Source organism: Bubalus kerabau, chromosome 16 (genome assembly GCF_029407905.1).
Source record: "Bubalus kerabau isolate K-KA32 ecotype Philippines breed swamp buffalo chromosome 16, PCC_UOA_SB_1v2, whole genome shotgun sequence".
In the NCBI taxonomy this organism is placed as follows: domain Eukaryota; kingdom Metazoa; phylum Chordata; class Mammalia; order Artiodactyla; family Bovidae; genus Bubalus; species Bubalus kerabau.
The window spans coordinates 10,765,905-10,788,101 of record NC_073639.1 but is presented as its reverse complement, the minus strand read 5'-3'; the positions used below and the strand labels follow the sequence as shown (position 1 = coordinate 10,788,101).

Sequence of the window (22,197 nt, the reverse complement as noted above, 5' to 3'; positions counted from 1 at the left end):
GCTAAAGTCAAGGTTTCTGGCACATGCAGAATGCCAGATAAGCAGCTGGTGGTTGGTTGAGGTTGTCACACCTTTTGATCACCTTTTCAGGACAGAATCCCCCCAGTCTCCATGTTTTTGTATCCCTGGGCCACAGTAATCCAGGGCTGAGTCTGAACCCTCTCAGTCATAAACACACTGAGTTTAGAAGTGTTAATCCTGAGGATCTCAGGGCAAGACATCAAACTTTCATGGCAGAAATGCAATGGGCATCAGCTGGGCAGGGTAGATGCTTAAGACATGCTGAATCAGTGAGTTCTGTATATAGATGAATGGTCTTCAAAACTAGGAGGTTCAAAGAAAACACACTCGGCACATTATCTTAAAACATTTAATCTTATACCTAATACTGTTGTTTTAAAATGATTTTTGTATCTCCTTTAAAAAGACTTCATTTCTGAGAATTGGAACAATCCTTAAATGATCTGCAATTCTGACTGATAATAAGATAAAAACAGAGATGAAATTGCATCCCTCGAAGACATGACTGTATACCAAACCTTCGACTTGAGGCTTCAGAAAGGAAGTTTCAACGGCAATGACAAAGGAGAGGCAATTGCCTGAAAAGAAAAGGTTGGTACTGGCTGCAATCAAAGTCTGATTTAAGTCAGGTCAGTGGATCAACGGCTATGAAAGCCCACTTCAAATTCAACCTGCTGACACAGAGAACACTGCTTAAAAACAGGAGAAAAGCTGAACCTGAAACAGAATTAAACTATTGTGGCCTCAGAAGCTTTCTTATTTGTGATAACCTTTGCATTTATTTTCTGAAGTCCTCAGAGAGCATATCTTCTTATGTCTGACCTATTCAAAGACAGGTTTACAGTCTTCAGGAGGTACTGCATTCTATTAATTTGCTCATTTAACTGGAATATAAAGTTGCATTGTGGCAATGTTTTAAATCACAAAGGAGTTACAATGATGCAGAAAAGGATACATAAATTCACAGAAAGGTCTTCAAACATAAAAGAAGCCTCCTCCAAATTAACTCCTCCTTTACTTTCTTCTGAAGCTGCTAAGTCGCTTCAGTCATGTCCGACTCTGTGCAACCCCATAGACGGCAGCCCACCAGGCTCCCCCGTCCCTGGGATTCTCCAGACAAGAACACTGGAGTGGGTTGCCATTTCTTTCTCCAGTGCATAAAAGTGAGAAGTGAAAGTGAAGTCACTCAGTCGTGTCTGACTCTTAGCAACCCCATGGACTGCGGCCCACCAGGGTCCTCCATCCATGGGATTTACTTTCTTCTAGGTCCTCTCAAAAACAAAACAATACAACATACCTAGCAGATCTGTAGACTTCATATTTCTATTAGGTTTAAATACTTTCTATTGTTGGAGGAGAGAGTGGGCTCTTGTCGAACACTCAGAAATCAACTGTCTGAGGAGACACATGTGCTGACAAAGCAAGAAGCTTTGTTGGGAAGGGGCGCCCGGGCAGAGAGCAGCAGGGTAAGGGAACCCAGAAGGACTGCTCTGCCACACGACTGGCAGTCCCGGGTTTTATTGTAATGGGGTGAGCCTCCTGGTTGTCTCTGACTCAGGGTCCTTCCTGGTGGCGTGTGCATTGCTCACCCAAGATGGATTTCAGCAGGAAGGATTCTGGGAGGTTGGCAGGACATATTATAGGCTGGCATCTCTTCCGTCCTTTTGGCCCCTCCCAAATTCTTCCAGTTAGTTTTATAAGACATATTATGGGCAGGCATCTCCTCCTTTTTTTGGCCTCTCCCAGATTTTCCCAGTTAGTTTTCATGCTTCTTATTGGGACCTCCTATTGTGAGACAACTTGTTCAAGTGGTTATTGTCATGCCTGGTCAACGTAGGTGGTTTTGGTCAATGGTTCCCTAACACTGTGACAAAAATACTTGAACTTTCTAGAAATCAGTTTGGTAGATAAATACCAGAAGGCCAACACAAAATGCAGTGGATGATGAAACCTGTCTTCAGCCGAGGTTAGGCTGTGGGGAGCAGCAGGACAGACTGGCTGTCTGTAAGCCCTATACTGGCACAGAGGGCTGCCACTATCAGCATGCTGCAATTTCATCAGAATGTTTAAACAAGTCATTTTCCTCATAATTAAAAAGACATACTGAGAATCTGAATGACCATGCATCTGAAGTGTTTAAGCTTGTTAATTCTTTATGATATAAATGCTCACATCCTTTGTATTTCGTGCAAAAGAACACAAGTAAAACTTACTTAACACAATGAGATGAGATGGATTCCCGTTTCCCATTTCCTCCTGGAACATCAATCTAGTAAAGACAAAAATCAAGGCAACAATTGTATTATTTCATAAGATAAATTTAAGGCTAAGTAATTAGGAAATTTACAGCTGAGGTTAACCAGTTTAGCTAGGTATTAAATCGACAAAACATACCATAGATGCTAAAAAGGTATGAAATCCAGAATTTGGGTTTTGAAAAAACTCCATAACTTGTGATGTGGCCCTCCTTGTATAGCCAATCAATCTTCCTCTTATTTGCTGGAATAAGCATATGTCGTTCCCCCCTAACTAGGGCTCTCTATCTCACATCCCCTAAGTTGAAAACATCAGGTGAGGAGGGCTTAGCATAGAAAATAGGCATAGGTTCTATCTAGACACCTAGCCAAAGTGTTGGTAGAATTCTGCAATACTTCCGTGACCCCAAATAAAATCTTTTAATCAAACTTGTGAATCTCTCCCTTTTCATAACTCTGGGCCATTTTTTCCCCTTCACTGTAAGTAGGGAAGGAAGAGCAGACTTAGCACTCAGGGAGCATCTAGGGGTGAGCACCTTATATAAAACCTCATCTACAAGGCTCAGTAGAGGTTAGGGTTGTGATGAAATATTTGACCATAATGCACTAAGTCGGAAAACTACTTAAAGCTTTGAGATTTACATTAAATAAAGCAGTGCCCTTCTTGATGAATTCCAAAAGTTTGAAGTTTTAAAACAATTTTTTAAACTTGCAGGCTTAGAAATAACACACCAATAACGTAGCAAATGCAGTGTGACTGATTTCAGTGTGGTAACTGTGCTTTTTAAAGTACTGCTACACTGGGCAGAAGAAAAATGAGGAAGAGTGCTAAAACCAACATTATTCCTAATATCAATTTAGAAAATGTGGTTGGGTTTCTCCAAAGAATCAGGGTATTTATATATCAGACTACTTGTAAGACCCACAGTTTGTAATTCAAGAGACTCAGTCTCATTTATGCTTGAAAAATACAGGTTATCTGTTATGTCTGTTTGCTAAGTTTCTGATGTAATAGAAAATCGTTTGCTTCCCCGCCTCAAATAAGCGGTTAATGCTCAACTATTTAAGCTAGCTTTATTGATATTTTTCAGTATCAATAAGTTATATCAGCAAGTGAGTCATTCTCTTCCCACTGATGTAAATGCTCGCATGGCAGTCTTAGTTCATCTCTGTGTGTCTCAGCCACCCAGGCTTAACACTCAGGGCTCTACCATAGGGGTCTGCTTTCACCAGGTAGGCTGTGAGGGTGTGTAAAATTATGACACTTTAATATAATATTTCTCAGTCAGATTTGAAACTATTAGGTGAAAAACCATTCCCTCCAATGAAAGTACTTTAGTATTGCCAAATCTTTTTTTTTTTAAAGAAGAATCTTCTAATCTATTTATTTATGGCTGTACTGGGTCTTTGTGCTGTGCGGGCTCTCTCTAGCTGCAGTGAGTGGGAGCTACTCTCTGGCTGTGGTGCACGGTCTCCTCACTGTGCCGGCTTCTCCTGCTGCGGAGCGCCGGCTCTAGCACGTGGGCTGCAGCAGTTGGGGCACATGGGCTCTCGAGCTTGGCCTTGGTAGTTCGGTGCACTGGCTTAGCTGCCCCAAGGCATGTGAGATCTTTCCAGACCAAGGATTGAACCTCTGTTCCCTGCACTGCAAGGTGGATTCTTAACCACTGGACCATCAGGGAAATCCTATATATATATATATATATTTTTTTTTTTTTAAAGATGGAAGTAAATAGGAATGGAAAGAATGAAAGAAATCAATAATGAAATGCACTCCAAAGAAAAAGAGAAGTGGTACCATAACCTTGGAGAACAATCATCCCTATATGTCAATCCAGTATCATTAATTCTTGTTTGCTGAATGTTTCAGAGAATTAACATATACCCTCATGTGCTTATCAACCCTCCAAGAATAGCCGATTCACCAATGGACCTGCAGTAGCTTTTTACCTTAGGATTTCAAGTAGCATTTAAGCACTAAGTTCTAATGCTCCATAATATATTAATAATTAACTACTTACTACCTAGTTGAACAAACCTTTATTTCTGAATTTTTCAAATACTAAACGAATTAATGGAAGAGACGGAACCAGAAGCCAAGAATCGAGGCATCTGGTTATTTTTTTCAAACTGTGAATTACATAGACTCCACTGAATATGTGACCAATTTCAACATGCACAATCTACTTACAATCACTTTGACGTAGTTGGCCGGAAATACACCAGTCTGGTTTCTACATTTCCCTCTGTACCAATCTGTATCTATTTTTTCCAGAAGATAAACAATCTCTCCAGAAGTGAGGCTCAGATCATCAGCTTGTTCTGTATGGTAAAATTATAATGATGTATGATCAGTTACCCTGGTTGCAGAGCTGAATAAAGCAGAGCACAGAGTGGCATTTACTTCTGTCCACCAAGGCGGTATGTTCTACTGATTCTGAGAACAGATTATACTAATTGAATTGACTTTAAAAATATTTTTTTTTCTGGATATTGCTATTATGAGTTTCCCCTTCTAACATCAAATGAGATATATTTACCAGGCACTGACTGATAGGGAATGCTTAAACACACACACACACACACAAAACATTGCGCTTGCCACTGATTCTTCTGTGCCAATATAAACGTCTGCTGAATACATATTTTAACAATTCTCAACCATGCTAAAAAATCATTTCAATCTCAAAATACTAAGGGAGTCCTACTGCTCTTCAGCATATAAATTTACTCACACTGAAATAAAAGTCAGTCTACCAAGTGGACAAAAAAAAGGTTATAAATAAATCTGGAATTTATTTTATTTGAATCCTTGGATATAAAAGGTATTTTAAAATTGATTACAAAAATGTGTATTTTCACTTCATCAGTAATAGCTGAGCTATGTGTGTTGGTTTTACAACCCTTAGCAGAAAAGAACTTCACTTATTAAAGCTGAATTAATTTCATTATGTTGGGAAAGAGTTAAACAGTTTCCAACTGGTAGGCAAGTTGCTATTTTTTCCTATGTAAGGGAAACACTCTCTCCTCCCTCTCTCACAGGGAGTATCAAAAGCAAGGGTGTGCAGGTAAGCCTTTGGCATGGCTGGGTGCAGTGAACTCTTCCTGAAGGTGGGGTGATGGATAAGATGGCCTGTCCAGTCCAGGGCTCCATGGGTACAGAAAGTGAAGACAGACGTCCTTGAGAGGTTAACCTTGGGAGGATGCCCGATCTGGGATCCGACGGTTCTACCACCGTATCATCTGTGTCCTCACCTGCTGGGAAATCATGAAGAACGATGGCATGAGGGGCAGCGCTGTCAACAGGCTTCTGAGGGCAGCTTGGGTCCTGAGGGAGAAGCAGAGCAGTGAGTGCGGTGTGCACGATGGACGCTGGGTTCATTATTCACTCGGAGACCTTTTTTTTTTCCTCATTGGGGTCCTCTTGACACAATTATGAGTACAAGATGCAAACCACACAGTTGAGCCAAACAAGAGAATCATGACCAAGTGGAAAAGGTATGAGTCCCTGCTGGAGGAGAATTATCTCAATTATGATAGCCCCCGCGCAGAGTCAGACACGACTGAAGCGACTTAGCAGCAGCAGCAGCCAGCATTTTTCTTAAACGGAGAGAGTAAACAAAAGGAAATTAAACTTAAAGTTTTTGTTGGTTGTTTTTTGTTTTTTAAAGCAGTATCTACTCTACCCTGAGGTAGTCATTTTTACCACTTTGCCTTTCAGGGATTGCTTTTTCCATAAACTATGATCAGGACAAAACCTTAAGAACAAGACCTTAAAAGTATTCTCTTCATTAAGATGGAAAAAGAAGGAAGTTCTGCAATTTACACTCTTGCCTTTTATAATGAAAAGAGCTAACGACTTTTACAAAAGTATAATTCACAAAAAGTAAAATCCATTTTATTTATTACCACTTAACTGAATGCCTTCTCTAATTTGAAAGCCAATGCTACCTCCCATGCCTGGCCTGGATTTTCTATTTAATCTGAATGGTTTATTCAATAGTAATTCTAAGTAAATTAGCAAAGAGAATTCAATATTCTCCACCCATCTAACCAGCTGCTTAGGCTGGCCAGAGGAGAAGCCAAAGTTGAAGAGTGCCTGTTTCTTAATGACAAGCAGTTGTTATCCACATCGTCATCACCATCCAGTCTGACTGATGGATATTATTTGGAATTATAACTTAGTCACTTTGATTCTTAAATGAAAGTGATTTTTTGGTGCCTTTCTCGTCTCTTCCTTCCTTTAACGGCCCCTGCCCATCAGGGACTGCCCCTCTCCTGACCATGATGTTCAGACCTCAGGGGTCATGGTCCACTCCTCCACGTCCACCCTGCAGCTCCTTTGCGCAACTCTTTTCTGAATCAACTATAAGGCAGCCGTGGAGGCACGCTGCCTTCTCTCACGTCAGCTGAGCGTAATACAGGAAGGGCTAAGGCAGCTTGGTGTGTTGGTTTACCAAAGCAACACCGACATTTTCTTAGAGGCTGCTTAGTGCTTTTTCTTAAATAAATGGGCATAATGGGAATTTCAGGGATTGTGGAAAGGAACTATGAGATATGTGAAGCCTGGAGGGGCTTTAAAAATTACTATTTATCCAATTTAGTATATGTGTGGTTTTCATTTTTTTCTGATTTACATCTGTAGACAAAGGGATGACTGCTCCAATAAATGGTGTTAGGCTAGATGGCTTTACATCTGGAAAAAGTGAAGGCAGAGGCCTACCCCACACCAAACATAAACATGGACCTGCAGATGGACCGAGGCCTACACACCAGCCAAACAGGTAGAAATGGGACAGCAGGCAGCCTGTGCCTCCCGCTCCCCCTCCCCGCCTCCTGTGCACGGCTGTCCCCTTGATGCTGCTCATCACCTGGGCCTGGCAGGTGAAGGGCGAGAGGGCAGGCGAACGGGGCTGGCTACAGGGGCAGGAACAACTCAGGGGCAGGAACACACCATTAGAGTGGGTATCTGGGAGGAAAATCTAACATATTTCAAAGTTCTTTCTAGTATGACTATAATAGCTAATACTAATGAGTAATGAGAATAGTTAATATACACTGTTTGCCCACTATGCACTATTCACTGTACTAAGCACCTTACAGGTGCTAAATTACCTAATTAGCTCATTTAATTTTTTAAGGATCTTTGAGATATAAGGCACATGCCATAAAATTCAAGCATTTAAAGTGTACCTAATTTTAGCATATTCACAGAATTGTGTGACCATCACCACAATCTAACTTTAGGACGCATTTATCATCCCTCCAGAAGCCTCCCACCCATCGGCCATCACTCCTCATCACCCTTCCCCTAGCCCTGGGCAACCGCTAATCTACCTTCTGGATTTACCTATTCTGAACTTTCATATAAATGGAATCATAACGATAAATCAATTCTATAATCAACTCTGAGGATTCTCATATCTATTTCACACATTTAAAAAATGAGGTTCAGAGAGATCAGATCACTGCCTCCGGTGGTGGGAGGGGAAGTGAGACCCGCAGCTGTGGGAGCCACGCGAGGTGACGATCCCTGCCGCCCTGCTCAGACAGCCCGGCCTGAACTCATAACGTGCAATGTCTTCTGTTGACTAAGGTAGGGGAGAGCGTAACACGGTTTTAGGGGTATTTACCTTCACACTAGGCTTTCAAGTAGGTTTTACTTTTCTGAAAAGGGTAATGTTAGCCGTGACCCAGAGCCTGAGAGAGGCCCCACTTGGGTTTCACCAGCTGTGGGTCACTGGTGGTAACCTTTCTGCAAGTCTAGGGCACAAGCATGAGGAAGGTAATGTTCGCAGTGACAAAACCGTGAGTGTTTATAAAGAACAACTTGTAATTTTTTCAGCTTCTATTTGTCATCAAGGAAAGCTTTCTGACAGCACAATCCCCATGGCTACCCACCAACGTGTTCAAAAGAGAGGACGAACAGTGGTGCCAGATGGGTAATGCTTCCTGAAACAGAGAAAATGAGCGACAGAAGAGCTTTCCCCACATGAACTGAAGTCAGAAATGTCGACATTCCAGCTGTGACCAGCGTAACACATATCTTCCCTGCTCTCCGAAATTCGAATCTTTAGTTTCTTGGCAAACCTCAAATGACAGACTGCCCTCCAAGAAGAACTGGATGAGATTATGCAAACTGGGATGAATGGCAAACCAAACACTTTAACTTGGCCTAAATGACTGATAGGTCTCATTCTTCATGTTCGCCACATTACCTAAGACAGTGAAAATTTAACTGGGTACCCTAAGCAGCTCTTTAAAAAATATGCCTCTGTAAATTGTTCAATGGCATTTTTCTTGCTCAACAAATGACCTTCAATAATCATTGTATTCTCCTAGGCTCCATAGATTTGTTAGGCCTAAATAGTGAATTCAGAGTGTTGTAACATTTCATTTCATTATTTTATGAGCTATGATCAGAGAAACAAGGTCTATACTCACCTTAAATCTTACAGGGAAGTGTTTTAATGTCAGCCTTTATAGGGCCCTCCTTAAAATAATTATCCATTCTGCTAGAAAACCAATCTCTAGTACTTTGGTAAATGTATTTACATTATTTCAAAAGTAAATAGCTCTCACAGTTGAAAATTAATGACTGCGTGTCCTGGATGCTGTAAGTCAGCATGATACGAGGAAGGCAAGCCACACAGTAGTCACTCTGTATCAAAGTGATTAGTCTGGCAGCGGCAAGTCTCTTAGAAGTAATTTATTCTTAAAATGGAATAAAACGCTACTGTAATTTTTACTCTGGTTAAAATAAACGCGCTCATAAAAACCTGAGGATGAGCTATAATTAATAGTTCTATGAAATGTGCTGCCATGTGTGATATGAGGATGGTACAGTATCAATTCCTCACGTTTGGTCTGCTGCTAAGATGTTCATCAAGTGGCGTGATGATCTTCATCTGAGACAGGTGAACTCTGCCGGCATCGTCTCCCTTCCGGCACTCCAAGTAATTACCTTCTGCCTGCTTCAGTATCACCAGGACATCCCCACGCTGTAAGGTACAATACCACTCTCTGAAGCAATTATTATTTAATAAAACATTATTACTTTTTCCACATTTTAATCTTTGGAGCCTAAAGCATTTAATAATGTGTAAAACAGTAACAGAGGCCAGCAAATTTTTTTAAAAACTTGTCAGTAAAGAAGGAGCTCTACTTTACCTTACAAGAAAGTTCTCCAGGGTTTTGCGGTATGACATCTTCATTGGCAATTCCATGAGGCACAGACAGCTTGAACATAAACCAATATAAAGGATTATTCATAATCAAATAACTGCGTCCTAAGAGGCCAGTCAGGTGGGGATTTGGCATACGCGCCTGCAGTGTAACTTCCAGCAGGTAAACTCTTCCCTCAGCTTCCGCAAGCTCAGGATCTAGTTGGCAGGGCTGCCGCTTCTCAGGACACGCAAAGTCCTCAGGGGCCTGGGGCTGAGCACACAGGACTCGGGGGCTGCAGGCAGCCTAAGGTGCCCCTCACAGTCACAACCGGGAAGGCCCACTCCACCAGGCTCCCAGAGCACCATGAGGGTGAATGCTCGGCACTGACCTCAGCCTGCAGTTCAGGGGCTGACGGGGGACTGGACAGGCTGCTTCCACCTGCCTTTAATCTCCTTCCCTGCAGTCTCTCTGGCGCAAGTGTCTATTTAAACCCATTTCACTGCCTGACCTCAGTCATTCCTGGTCACTCAGCCTTGTCTGATCTTAGAATGGCTTTTACGTCTTGTCGCCTGTTCTGGCCAGAGTACTCTGCTCCCTGCCTTGGTAAATTCCAGCTGATGAGCACGGGTCAGAGGGCTGTACGATACAAAAGGTGTGCCCAGGAGATGTGATCACACAAGCTCACGTACAACAAGGAAAGGGAGCAAAGACACGGAGCGCACGGGTGCGGCCCCAGGAGCAGGGAGGGTGGGGCGGCTCCCAGCAGCTGTCAGAGCGCCAGGGTGCAGAGGAGGCCCTGGGCGGCAATGTAATGGTGGGGCGGCCACAGGACAGATGAGGAGTTTAAGGAGTTACTTTGTAAAGAAACATACTACTCTAATATATCATCATTTTGATTTATTAATTTCTTTACCTTTCTGGCCTGGAGAATTCCATGGACTGTATAGTCCATGGGGTCACAAAGAGTTGGACACGACTGAGAGACTTTCACTCTCACTTCACTTTTAAGTTATTCAAATGCTTTATTGACATTATATAGCTATGCTAAGACCGATAAGCAAAATCTGATACCCCCAATGAGGCTCTTAACATGGAACAGCCAATGTGAGTAGAGACTTTACAATTAGTAACATGATTTTCTTTCTCTTTTTTTGGCCACACAGACTGGGCTTTGTGAGAGCTTAGCTCCCCAACCAGGGATTGAAGCCGTGCCCCTTGCAGGGGAAGCGTGGAGTCCTAACACTGGACACCAGGGAAGCCCTGTAATACTGTTTCCTTAGTGTGGCTTAATGCTAAAGAGCATGGGCTTAGACCAGTCAATCTGGGTTCAAACCTTGGCTCCACCATTACTGGCTTTGTGATCCCAGACAGGCCATTTAACCGCTCTGAGTATTATTTTCTTCATTTGCATAACAGACATAATAATAGTATCCACTTCACAGGGTTGATGTGAGGAATAAATCAGATCAGATCAGTCGCTCAGTCCTGTCCGACTCTCTGCGACCCCATGAATTGCAGCACACCAGGCCTCCCTGTCCATCACCAACTCCCGGAGTTCACTGAGACTCACATCCACCGAGTCAGTGATGCCATCCAGCCATCTCATCCTCTGTCGTCCCCTTCTCCTCCTGCCCTCAATCCCTCCCAGCATCAGAGTGTTTTCCAATGAGTCAACTCTTCAAATCAGGTGGCCAAAGTACTGGTGTTTCAGCTTTAGCATCATTCCTTCCAAAGAAACCCCAGGGCTGATCTCCTTCAGAATGGACTGGTTGGATCTCCTTGCAGTCCAAGGGACTCTCAAGAGTCTTCTCCAACACCACAGTTCAAAAGCATCAATTCTTTGGCGCTCAGCCTTCTTCACAGTCCAACTCTCACATCCACACATGACCACAGGAAAAACCATAGCCTTGACTAGACGAACCTTTGTTGGCAAAGTAATGTCTCTGCTTTTGAATATGCTATCTAGGTTGGTCATAACTTTCCTTCCAAGGAGTAAGTGTCTTTTAATTTCATGGCTGCAGTCACCATCTGCAGTGATTTTGGAGCCCAAAAAAATTAAGTCTGACACTGTTTCCACTGTTTCCCCATCTATTTCCCATGAAGTGATGGGACCGGATGCCATGATCTTAGTTTTCTGAATGTTGAGCTTTAAGCCAACTTTTTCACTCACCACTTTCACTTTCATCAAGAGGCTTTTTAGTTCCTCTTCACTTTCTGCCATAAGGGTGGTGTCATCTGCATATCTGAGGTTATTGATATTTCTCCCAGCAATCTTGATTCCAGCTTGTGTTTCTTCCAGTCCAGTGTTTCTCATGATGTACTCTACATATAAGTTAAATAAACAGGGTGACAATATACAGCCTTGATGTACTCCTTTTCCTATTTGGAACCAGTCTGTTGTTCCATGCCCAGTTCTAACTGTTGTTTCCTGACCTGCATACAAATTTCTCAAGAGGCAGATCAGGTGGTCTGGTATTCCCATCTCTTGAAGAATTCTGCACAGTTTATTGGGATCCACACAGTCAAAGGCTTTGGCATACTCAATAAAGAAGAAATAGATGTTTTTCTGGAATTCTCTCGCTTTTTCCATGATCCAGCGGATATTGGCAATTTGATCTCTGGTTCCTCTGCCTTTTCTAAAACCAGCTTGAACATCAGGAAGTTCACGGTTCACGTATTGCTGAAGCCTGGCTTGGAGAATTTTGAGTATTACTTTACTAGCGTGTGAGATGAGTGCAATTGTGTGGTAGTTTGAGCATTCTTTGGCATTGCCTTTCTATAGGATTGGAATGAAAACTGACCTTTTCCAGTCCAGTGGCCACTGCTGAGTTTTCCAAATTTGCTGGCATATTGAGTGCAACACTTTCACAGCATCATCATTCAGGATTTGGAATAGCTCAACTGGAATTCTATCACCTCCACTAGCTTTGTTCGTAGTGATGCTTTCTAAGGCCCACTTGACTTCCCATTCCAGGATGTCTGGCTCTAGGTGAGTGATCACACCATCGTGATTATCTGGGTCGTGAAGCTCTTTTTTGTACAGTTCTTCTGTGTATTCTTGCCATCTCTTCTTAATATCCTCTGCTTCTGTTAGGTCCATACCATTTTTGTCCTTTATTGAGCCCATCTTTGCATGAAATGTTCCTTTGGTATCTCTGAATTTCTTGAAGAGATCTCTAGTCTTTCCCATTCTGTTGTTTTCCTCTATTTCTTTGCATTGATCGCTGAAGAAGGCTTTCTTATCTCTTCTTGCTATTCTTTGGAACTCTGCATTCAGATGTTTATATCTTTCCTTTTCTCCTTTGCTTTTCACTTCTCTTCTTTTCACAGCTATTTGTAAGGCCTCCCCAGATAGCCACTTTGCTTTTTTGCACTTCTTTTCCATGGGGATGGTCTTGATCCCTGTCTCCTGTACAATGTCATGAACCTCATTCCATAGTTCATCAGGCACTCTATCTATCAGATCTAGGTAGTGCTTCAAACAATGCCTGACTCATGAATACTCAACACATCAGCTGCTGCTTTTATTAAGTAACCCTATCCCAATTAAAATTTTATCAGTTTAAATGAATATGAATATATATGAATATCCTACCTCCTTCTTTTCTGTCTATATCATTCCCTTAAGAAGAGGGAAAAAAATCTTAAATGGTTTAAAATGAGAACAATTTCCAGCTCAATGATGGAACTGTAGAACAATATGAAATGAATAAATGCTGTTCTTGTTAAGAGCTACTGTTGTACAATTGTTTAAAAAGTGCCAACATTCCTGCTTCTTATCATTTTAATTCGCTCTAGATTTCATCAGGTTAGCCTGACCAAAGTAGAGAGAACACATCAATTCCGAAGACAAAGGCTTAAGGTCACAGGATATGAAAAACATTCAGAGAGAACAAAATTAATATCTCAACTATCTTGATTATTGATGAAAACTTCTAACTGGTAACTATTAAATGGACCATGATAATCAGATTTTAAAAAGTGGAAAATGAGGGGAAAACCATTTTAATAAGAACTTTCTTTCCACTTCACTTCAAATTTTACTCTGTGGGCAAGGCACACAGAGTATATAAGATATAAACTATACTGAGATGTGAATATAATATCTGTCAGATACTCCCATCAGTATAATCTACTGGGCCAGGTTTTTCAGAGTTTCTGTTTGGTCAAGCCAGACAGCACGTTGCAATCCCTGTCTGCCCTGCTTCCTTTTCCTATGTTTTTCCTAATAAAGAAACTGTGCTTTAAAGACAGGTTTATCACAGCCTACTTGTCTAAAGCACTCTGGCATCAAGGGGCAATTACACATTTGTCTCACCAACTTTTTCTAAGGAACAGGGGTCTTATATATACTTTAGGACAAACCTCTGGACCAAAACCATTTTTAAAAGCTACATTTACCATGTACTTCCTGTAGAGAGGGTGTCCTGGTTTGGGGCGCGGGGGCAGTACTGGATCTTGATTTTTAAAGACTTGACTCTTGGCTTTTGAGAGTCCAGGTGCCAAGTTACTTGGTTTTTTCTGAAGATCCATGTCAGAAGAAGACCGATTAAAAGGCAGCTTTTTATTTGATGTTCTGGTTGCTGGAAGTTTAGGGGGAGGTGGTCTCTCAGGGGCCCCCTTGGGAGGAGGCTGTCGAGCTGGTATGACTTTTCCATTTACAGGCCTGAAATTCAATGTGGCAGCTGTGAGTCAGTGTTTGATCGATAGTAGGTTCTGCTTTGTCCTTTCTTACACACACACACACACACACACACACACACAGCTTTCTGCTAATGTAACACCATTTACTGAAACATGCAGGGTATGCTATTTTTCAGCAAATGACTGCTGCATTAAACATTATATTATTAGAAGAAATGCCATGATGTTCCAGCTTCCTCTTATCTTGCACTAGAGATTCATTAGTTCAAGACAAACAAGCATTTACTATCATGAGCTCTCTAAGGCCCCATTTGCTCTTAAACACACCATGACTGTTTCAGAAAACTAAGCACTTTCTACCAAAGCCTGAGATGAAAAGCTTATAATAAGATATCATGTAGATGTGATGGGGTCTTCTAGATTATTAGGAAGGGAAAAACAAACTCTAATGTTCATGTCCTAGGAATCATTATTAAAACTCTAATTTAGATTAAAGCAAAGAAAGCTAATTCTGAAAATAGGATAGCAATACCAGCTCAATGGATGTGAGTTTGAGCAAACTCCAGGAGATGGTGAAGGACAGGGAGGCCTGGCATGCTGCAGTCCATGGGTCAAAAAGAGTTGGACACAACTTAGCAATTGAACAACAACAACAGAGATTCGTGTGTGTGCTCTGTGAGTGGTTAGATGATGCTAAACAAGAAACAGAGATGCCTACAACCTGCTGTCAGAAATAGACTGTGGGCTAGTGGCCTGGGGAAATCTGTGACTTATTTCTAAAAAAAGATAGAAGGCCAACGACATGGGGAAAAAGGTCTGGTCTTGGAGTCATTAGATTTTCTTTAACTGGCTTTTTAGAGATTTCCCCATGCTTACCTACCTGGGTGGCAACCTTGGGGGTCCTCGCCCAGAACCTCCTGATTGACCAGCAATGTCAGATTCCTGAAAGAATCAGAGAATGCTTTTTAGTTAAGGTTAATCTGAAACAAGAGCTTGTCAAGAGGAATTATGGACAAATTTTTGGCTAGATCTGTAAGTGGAAATGTAGCTGAGTTACAGAAAGGAGATTAAAGGAGTCTTCTCGTCTCAGTCCTCACTGTCTCTGTCACAGTGCAACTGAGAAGAGAGAGGAAGAGGCCGGGGCCTGCTGCTGTGGAGCGCGGCCCACCCGACGGCACTGGTCATTACACAGCCAGCACGTTCTAAGGAGGTAAGCGTGATGCGTAACTCGTGACAGGCCACGCAGCACCAACTTCAGCAGGCACTACAGGGAATTTTTTTTAAATATGGCATTTATTTATCCCATGACAATACTTAAGATATGCAGTGCTCCTAAGTTTAAACATACAGTAAGTGGGGTGGTGATTAGTTTGTTTTACCTAGAAAAGCCAAATCTCTTATACTGGCTGGTTTCCACATTGTGTGATGTGTTTTGTACTGGAAGGAAGTGGGAACATAACAGAAACTTAAGGAGTGGCCTGAAAGGAGAGCATGTGATTAGGAACAGACAAGGCTTGAGAAAGCAGAGAGCTTATACCACAGGAATCCCTTAGAAGTGGAGTAGCCCTCATAGTCAACAGAAGAGTCTGAAATGCAGTACTTGGATGCAATCTCAAAAACGACAGAATGATCTCTGTTCATTTCCAAGACAAACCATTCAATATCACGGTAATCCAAGCCTATGTCCCAACCAGTAATGCTGAAGAAGCTGAAGTTGAATGGTTCTATGAAGACTTACAAGACCTTCTAGAACTAACACCCAAAATGATGTCCTTTTCATTATAGGGGACTGGAATGCAAAGTAGAAAGTCAAGAAATACCTGGAGTAACAGGCAAATTTGGCCTTTAAGTACAGAATGAAGCAGGGCAAAAGCTAATAGAGTTCTGCCAAGAGAATGCACTGGTCATAGCAAACACTGTCTTCCAACATCACAAGAGAAGACTCTACACATGGACATCACCAGATGGTCAACAATGAAATCAGATTGATTATATTCTTTGCAGCCAAAGATGAATAAGCTCTATACAGTCAGCAAAAGCAAGACTGGGAGCTGACTGTGGCTCATATCATGAACTCCTTATTGCCAAATTCAGACTTAAATTGAAGAAAGTAGGGAAAACCACTGGACCATTCAGGTATGACCTAAATCAAATCTCTTACAATTATACAATGGAAGTGACAAATAGATTCAAGGGATTAGATCTGATAGAGTGCGTAAAGAACTATGGACAGAGGTTCGTGACATTGTACAGGAGATAGGGATCAAGACCATCCCCAAGAAAAAGAAGTGCAAAAGGCAAAATGGTTGTCTGAGGAGGCCTTGCAAATAGCTGTGAAAAGAAGAGAAGCAAAAGGCAAAGGAGAAAAGGAAAGATATAAGCATCTGAATGCAGAGTTCCAAAGAATAGCAAGGAAAGGTAAGAAAGCCTTCCTCAGTGATCAATGCAAAGAAATAGAGGAAAACAACAGAATGGGAAAGACTAGAGATCTTCTTCAAGAAAATTAGAGATACCAGGGGAATATTTCATGCAAAGATGATCACAATAAAGAACAGAAATGGTATGGACCTAAAGGAAGCAGAAGATATTAAGAAGAGATGGCAAGAATACACAGAAGAACTGTACAAAAAGATCTTCACAACCCAGATAACCACGATGGTGTGATCACTCACCTAAAGCCAGACATCCTGGAATGCAAAGTCAAGTGGGCCTTAGGAAGCATCACTACGAACAAAGCTAGTGAGGTGATAGAATTCCAGTTTAGCTATTTCAAATCCTCAAAGATGATGCTGTGAAAGTGCTGCACTCAATATGCCAACAAACTTGGAAAACTCAGCAGTGGCCATGGGACTGGAAAAGGTCAGTTTTCATTCCAATCCCATAGAAAGGCAATGCCAAAGAATGCTCAAACTACCACACAATTGCACTCATCTCACATGCTAGTAAAGTAATGCTCAAAATTCTCCAAGCCAGGCTTTAATAGTACATGAACCGTGAACTTCCACATGTTCAAGCTGGATTTAGAAAAGGCAGAGGAACCAGAGATCAAATTGCCAACATCCGCTGGATCATTGAAAAAGCAAGAGTTCCAGAAAAACATCTCTTTCTGCTTTATTGACTATGCCAAAGCCTTTGAATGTGTGGATCAACAAACAAACTGTGGAAAATTCTGAAAGAGATGGGAATACCAGACCACCTGACCTGCCTCCTGAGAAATCTGTATGCAGGTCAGGAAGCAACAGTTAGAACTGGACATGGAACAACAGCTGGTTCCAAATCGGGAAAGGAGTACGTCAAGGCTGTATATTGTCACTCTGCTTATTTAACTTATGTGCAGAGTATATCATGAGAAATGCTGGGCTGGATGAAGCACAAGCTGGAATCAAGATTGCTGGGAGAAATATCAATAACCTCAGATATGCAGATGACACCACCCTTATGGCAGAAAGCGAAGAAGAACTAAAGAGCCTCTTGATGAAAGTGAAAGTGGAGAGTGAAAAAGTTGGCTTAAAGCTCAACATTCAGAAAACTAAGATCACGGCATCTGGTCCCCTCACTTCATGGCAAATAGATGGGGAAACAATGGAAACAGTGACAGATTTTATTTTTGGGGGCTCTAATATCAGTGCAAATGGTGACTGCAGCCATGAAATTAAAAGACCTTTGCTCCTTGGAAGAAAAGTTATGGCCAACCTAGACCGCATATTAAAAAGAAGAGACATTACTTTACCAACAAAGGTCCATCTAGTCAAGACTATGGTTTTTCCAGTAGTCATGTATAGATGTGAGAGTTGGAGTATAAAGAAAGCTGAGCACTGAAGAATTGATGCTTTTGAATTGTGGTGTTGGATGAGATTTTTGAGAGTCCCTTGGACTGCAAGGAGATCCAACCAGTCCATCCTAAAGGAAATCAGTCCTGAATATTTATTGGAAAAACTGATGCTAAAGCTGAAACTTCAATACTTTGGCCACCTGATGCGAAGAACTGACTCATTTGAAAAGATCCCGATGCTGGGAAAGGTTGAAGGCAGGAGGAGACGGGGATGACAGAGGATGATATGGTTGGATGGCATCACCAGCAGTTGGTGATGGACAGTGAAGCCTGGTGTGCTGCAGTCCATAGGGTCACAGAGAGTCGGACACGACTGAGCAACTGAAATGAAGTGAACAGAACTATACAACTAGAGCAAAGGGGTTGATGTGCTGAGAAGACTTTTGGAGGAAAGAGCAAAGGGAGGTGGTGTGAAAAACAAGAGAGGGAGAGTTGGAATGTTTGGCCTGAAAGTAGATGAGAGAAATTGGAAGTGTGGAGATCAATAGAAGACTTCTCTAGGAGAAGGGGTTCAAACTGTGCTAATTAAATAAGTTTTCTGAACATGTTATTGCCCAGGGACTGGGTAATGAATATAAAACATGGAAAACTTTTTCAGATCATCTGTTGAATGAGAAGTTAAAGGCTCTTAATGCCAAGACTTCTATTCTTTATTTTAAGGGAAAAGTCCTCACTTAATTCTTCTAATTCTAATTGAGTCTCTTTTTTCAACTTTCCTACTTTCTAAGCCCTGACCACTAACATCCAGGACATAATATTTTTCCAATACCACTTGAGGGGAGGGGAATGCTAGGTCTTCAAAATGACATTCCTTTTTTTTTTTGTAAAGGAGATATAGCTACAGATTGATAATCTTTGGGCTAATTTGGTCTCTTTTCCCCCTTCTCATCTTACAAATGAATTAAAACTCACTTCTGTGGTTTGTAATTCACACTGAATATTTACAACTTTTCCTTAAATACCAAATGATTAATTGCTAATAACTGCGATCATCTGAATATGTTTCAATGTTTTATAATCCCATTTTAAAAAACAAATTAAGCTTGCCCTTAAAACTTGGTTTCACTAATGAGTTCAGTTAATGTAGTGAGGCAAGTCACCAGCTCATAAACCCTGCAATATTACAAACCATCATCCATGCCTTATAAATACACTGCCTATATGCCTCCCAACAAATTCTGCTATGATACCTGAAAAACTCATTTACTTCTTTGGCCACCTTTAAAACTGAAACAAAGAGAAAAACACTCTAGCTGATAGGTAGAAACTCTTATATCTTTTCTTCAAAATTACTTAATAATTAAGGGCAGATTAAAAAAAGATGTATAAATTTGACATAGAAAATTATAGATGATGTACTTTAATAAAGACATACCACACAATCCTAATCTTCTACCAAATATTAGCTGCAGTTTTCTCTGGGTGGTTTATATATCTTTACGGAAGATCTTAAATATCTCTCTAATTTCTCAATTTTGAATTATCAGCAAAAATAAATCAGAAAAAAAGGGAGTATGCTCGAATCTCCCAGGACTGTTAGGCACATTCCAGAAGGCACTGCTGCACTGGGCAGACTTCATATGCTGAGAGGAGGGGCTTGGTCCCTGCAGGAGCCTCGGTCTCAGTGTCTGCTCAGGTTCAGGTTTGTGCACAGCTTCTGCTGACAGTCTTTGGAAGATTATTGATTAGGGATTTCCTGTTCTTCAATATTCCACACATGCAGGGAGCTTCTCTGTACTTGCATTTTGCAGTTTTTCTCTAGCTCTGACATCCCTGAACTTTGACTTTTGATGTGTTTAGGCAAGCATTTTAGTTCTGGGTGAAGTTGGTTTTTCTGTTTGTACTGCCCCGCAGATGCCATCTTTTTGTTCATCTTCCTTGGGATGGTTTCTTATGTTCAACTTAAAAATAATTCCAGCCCCCTCCCCCCTTTCTTGCTGTGTATTCAAAAGACAGACATTTCTTCCAAAACCGCATTCTTGTGTGCTGGAATCACTGAGCAGCCTCTGCAGATGTGCCTTCTCTTCTTTCTCCAGGCACTGATACCACTTCTCCCGTCCTGAACTCATCAGAGAGCTCCTGGGCTGCAGCCGAGACGCCTTCCATCCTCTGGGCCACTGTCCCCCGGCTCTCTTCCTGCGCTGGCTGGCAGACCCTGGATTCCACAGAACAGTGTGCTCCCGTGACAGAACGGCGCCACTGCCTCCTGATGCTTCTCACACTGGAGTCCCTTATCGTTTAAGTGAGGACTGAGATTTTGCAAGGACGGCCATCTTGTCATGAGACAGAAAATCCCCTGGCTCTTAAGGCAGAAGAAGCAGTAGAGGGTCTTCGTTCTGCACCTCATCAGAAGACTTACTGTCAAAGACCCTCTCCGCATGGGTCATCACACTGGCGACACATTCTTTCCAGAGATCTTCCCCCACACCTGAAGCCTTTCTGGCCTCTGGTCTAAAATTCACTCAGTAACTGTAATTCTTAAAACAAAAGGAATTTCTCAGTCATAAATTTCTGGCCCTGGAAATCTATGTGCGTGACTTCAGCCAAATCATTTAACCTGTGATCTCTTTCTTCCGTCAGACCCAGCGTGTCTATTACGTACGCATTCATTACCGCACAGCACAGGGGGCTCCCGCTCTCCCTCCCCACCCTCTGTAAACACTGCAGGGCGGGATTTCTGTCATGCTAGGCACGTGAGGTATAAACAGTTATGAATAAAGTTTCCTCTCCAGATGGTTTAGTTTATTCTAACTTCCTCTTCTTTCTTCTTTTTTTTTTTTTTCTATGTTGGAATTGCTTTGTGGATTGCTTAACAACAAATGGAGTAATACTTAACATTTTAATAGAGCGTTATGGTTGATAAAGCCCATGACTCAGTGAATGCTAAGTATGTCCATGTGTCATCCTCTCGCTCCATTCTACTACCCTTCAGTAACCTTCTCAAGTAACTTTTTCTCCATGGAAATATGGGATTTCCCCCATTCAACAACTCTATGGCAGGAGCTCTAGCATCCTCTTTTGGGTTTTCTTGGCCCAGTTTTAATAAAAATTTATTACCAAGTTCTTTGAAATGCAAGTGATCACTAAATTTTAATCCAGCCTCCAGGAAACTCTCATTAACTTGATATTGGCTAATTCAATTTAATGGATCCATCAAAGAAATTTCTCTTCACTAGATGATTAGATCAGTTTGCATGTATAATAAACAGAGTTAATTCACAATGTAAAACTATCATGAAATTTGAACTGAAAATTTGGCTCAAAGACTTTAAGAACTGGTTTCTTTTGAAACAAACTGTAAAGATAACCTAGGAATTTCAAAAAGTATGGAAAAATGGTATTGAAGTTGTAATTTTTTTAAAAATGTGTATATATTTAACCTTTTGACCACCATCTGTTAACAAGCACATGCTAAAGCACTATTTTTAAAATTAAAAAATAACTTTCTCCTAAATTTCAGATGAACAAATGCTCATGATTATCTTAAAATGATGTGATTCATTCAGTATTTCAAATATAATCTGATCACTGAATTAAATCTGTTTCCACAACAAAGACCCAGTACAACCAAAAATGTAAAAAATAAAAAAAATTTTAAAAGACAATATACTGATATAGGGCAAATTATTTTATGATGAAGTACAATGAATTAGCCTAAGTCTTTTATCCTATATGAATTTTTAAAATATTAAATAAGTACATGGAGCTTAGAAAATGGTTTGTAATAAAGGTTTTATCTGACCAACAGTAAAATAATTTAGACATCAGCTGAGTACTTAAAATTAGTGTGTAGCTTAGGACAACCTATAATGACCACTTACCAAGTTTCTAGTTCTGTCAGCATTACCAAGCTTTCCAGATACTGTGCTGAAGGTGTTTCCAATAGGTTTTTCAGTAGGGAGAGGAGGTGGGCTTTGTGGATCCTCTTCATGTAAACCTGGAAAAATAACAATAATTAATCAGTAATTTCTAGTCTTCGAGGGTTTCACAAGATGGAAAGACTGCAGCTTGCTTCCTTAGGAAAATATCTATACACAAAAGAATAGATACCTAAGCAAATGAGGAAGATCTCCTGACAAATCTCAGAAAATCGATGGGTTAGCAGCCATCAGTCAATTTTACCCAATGTTTTATCAAGAGTAAAAATGATACTAAATAATTACAACAGTAAGCCAGCACTTGTTGGAACCTTCTATGGACCAGGCATTGAGTTAAGGCAATTTATTCATATGCATTTCTCTAACCAACATCTATCTAAGCGCCAGATCTGCTGAGTCC

At 41.1% G+C, this 22,197-nt stretch overlaps 1 protein-coding gene across 8 annotated transcripts in view; it reads right to left on the bottom strand.

Moving 5' to 3' along the window:
• SH3D19 (SH3 domain containing 19) overlaps window positions 1-22,197 on the bottom strand; it is a 194,748-nt gene that overhangs the window by 9,940 nt on the left and 162,611 nt on the right. For all 8 annotated transcript variants that reach the window (XM_055550373.1, XM_055550374.1, XM_055550380.1 and 5 more), the window contains 8 exons: window positions 21,741-21,856; window positions 14,968-15,029; window positions 13,845-14,109; window positions 9,447-9,515; window positions 9,137-9,277; window positions 5,532-5,604; window positions 4,468-4,598; window positions 2,235-2,290 (listed from right to left, as the gene is read on the bottom strand). In XM_055550373.1, coding sequence (XP_055406348.1) covers window positions 2,235-2,290; window positions 4,468-4,598; window positions 5,532-5,604; window positions 9,137-9,277; window positions 9,447-9,515; window positions 13,845-14,109; window positions 14,968-15,029; window positions 21,741-21,856 — 913 coding nt within the window. The remainder of the gene's footprint in view (window positions 1-2,234; window positions 2,291-4,467; window positions 4,599-5,531; window positions 5,605-9,136; window positions 9,278-9,446; window positions 9,516-13,844; window positions 14,110-14,967; window positions 15,030-21,740; window positions 21,857-22,197) is intronic.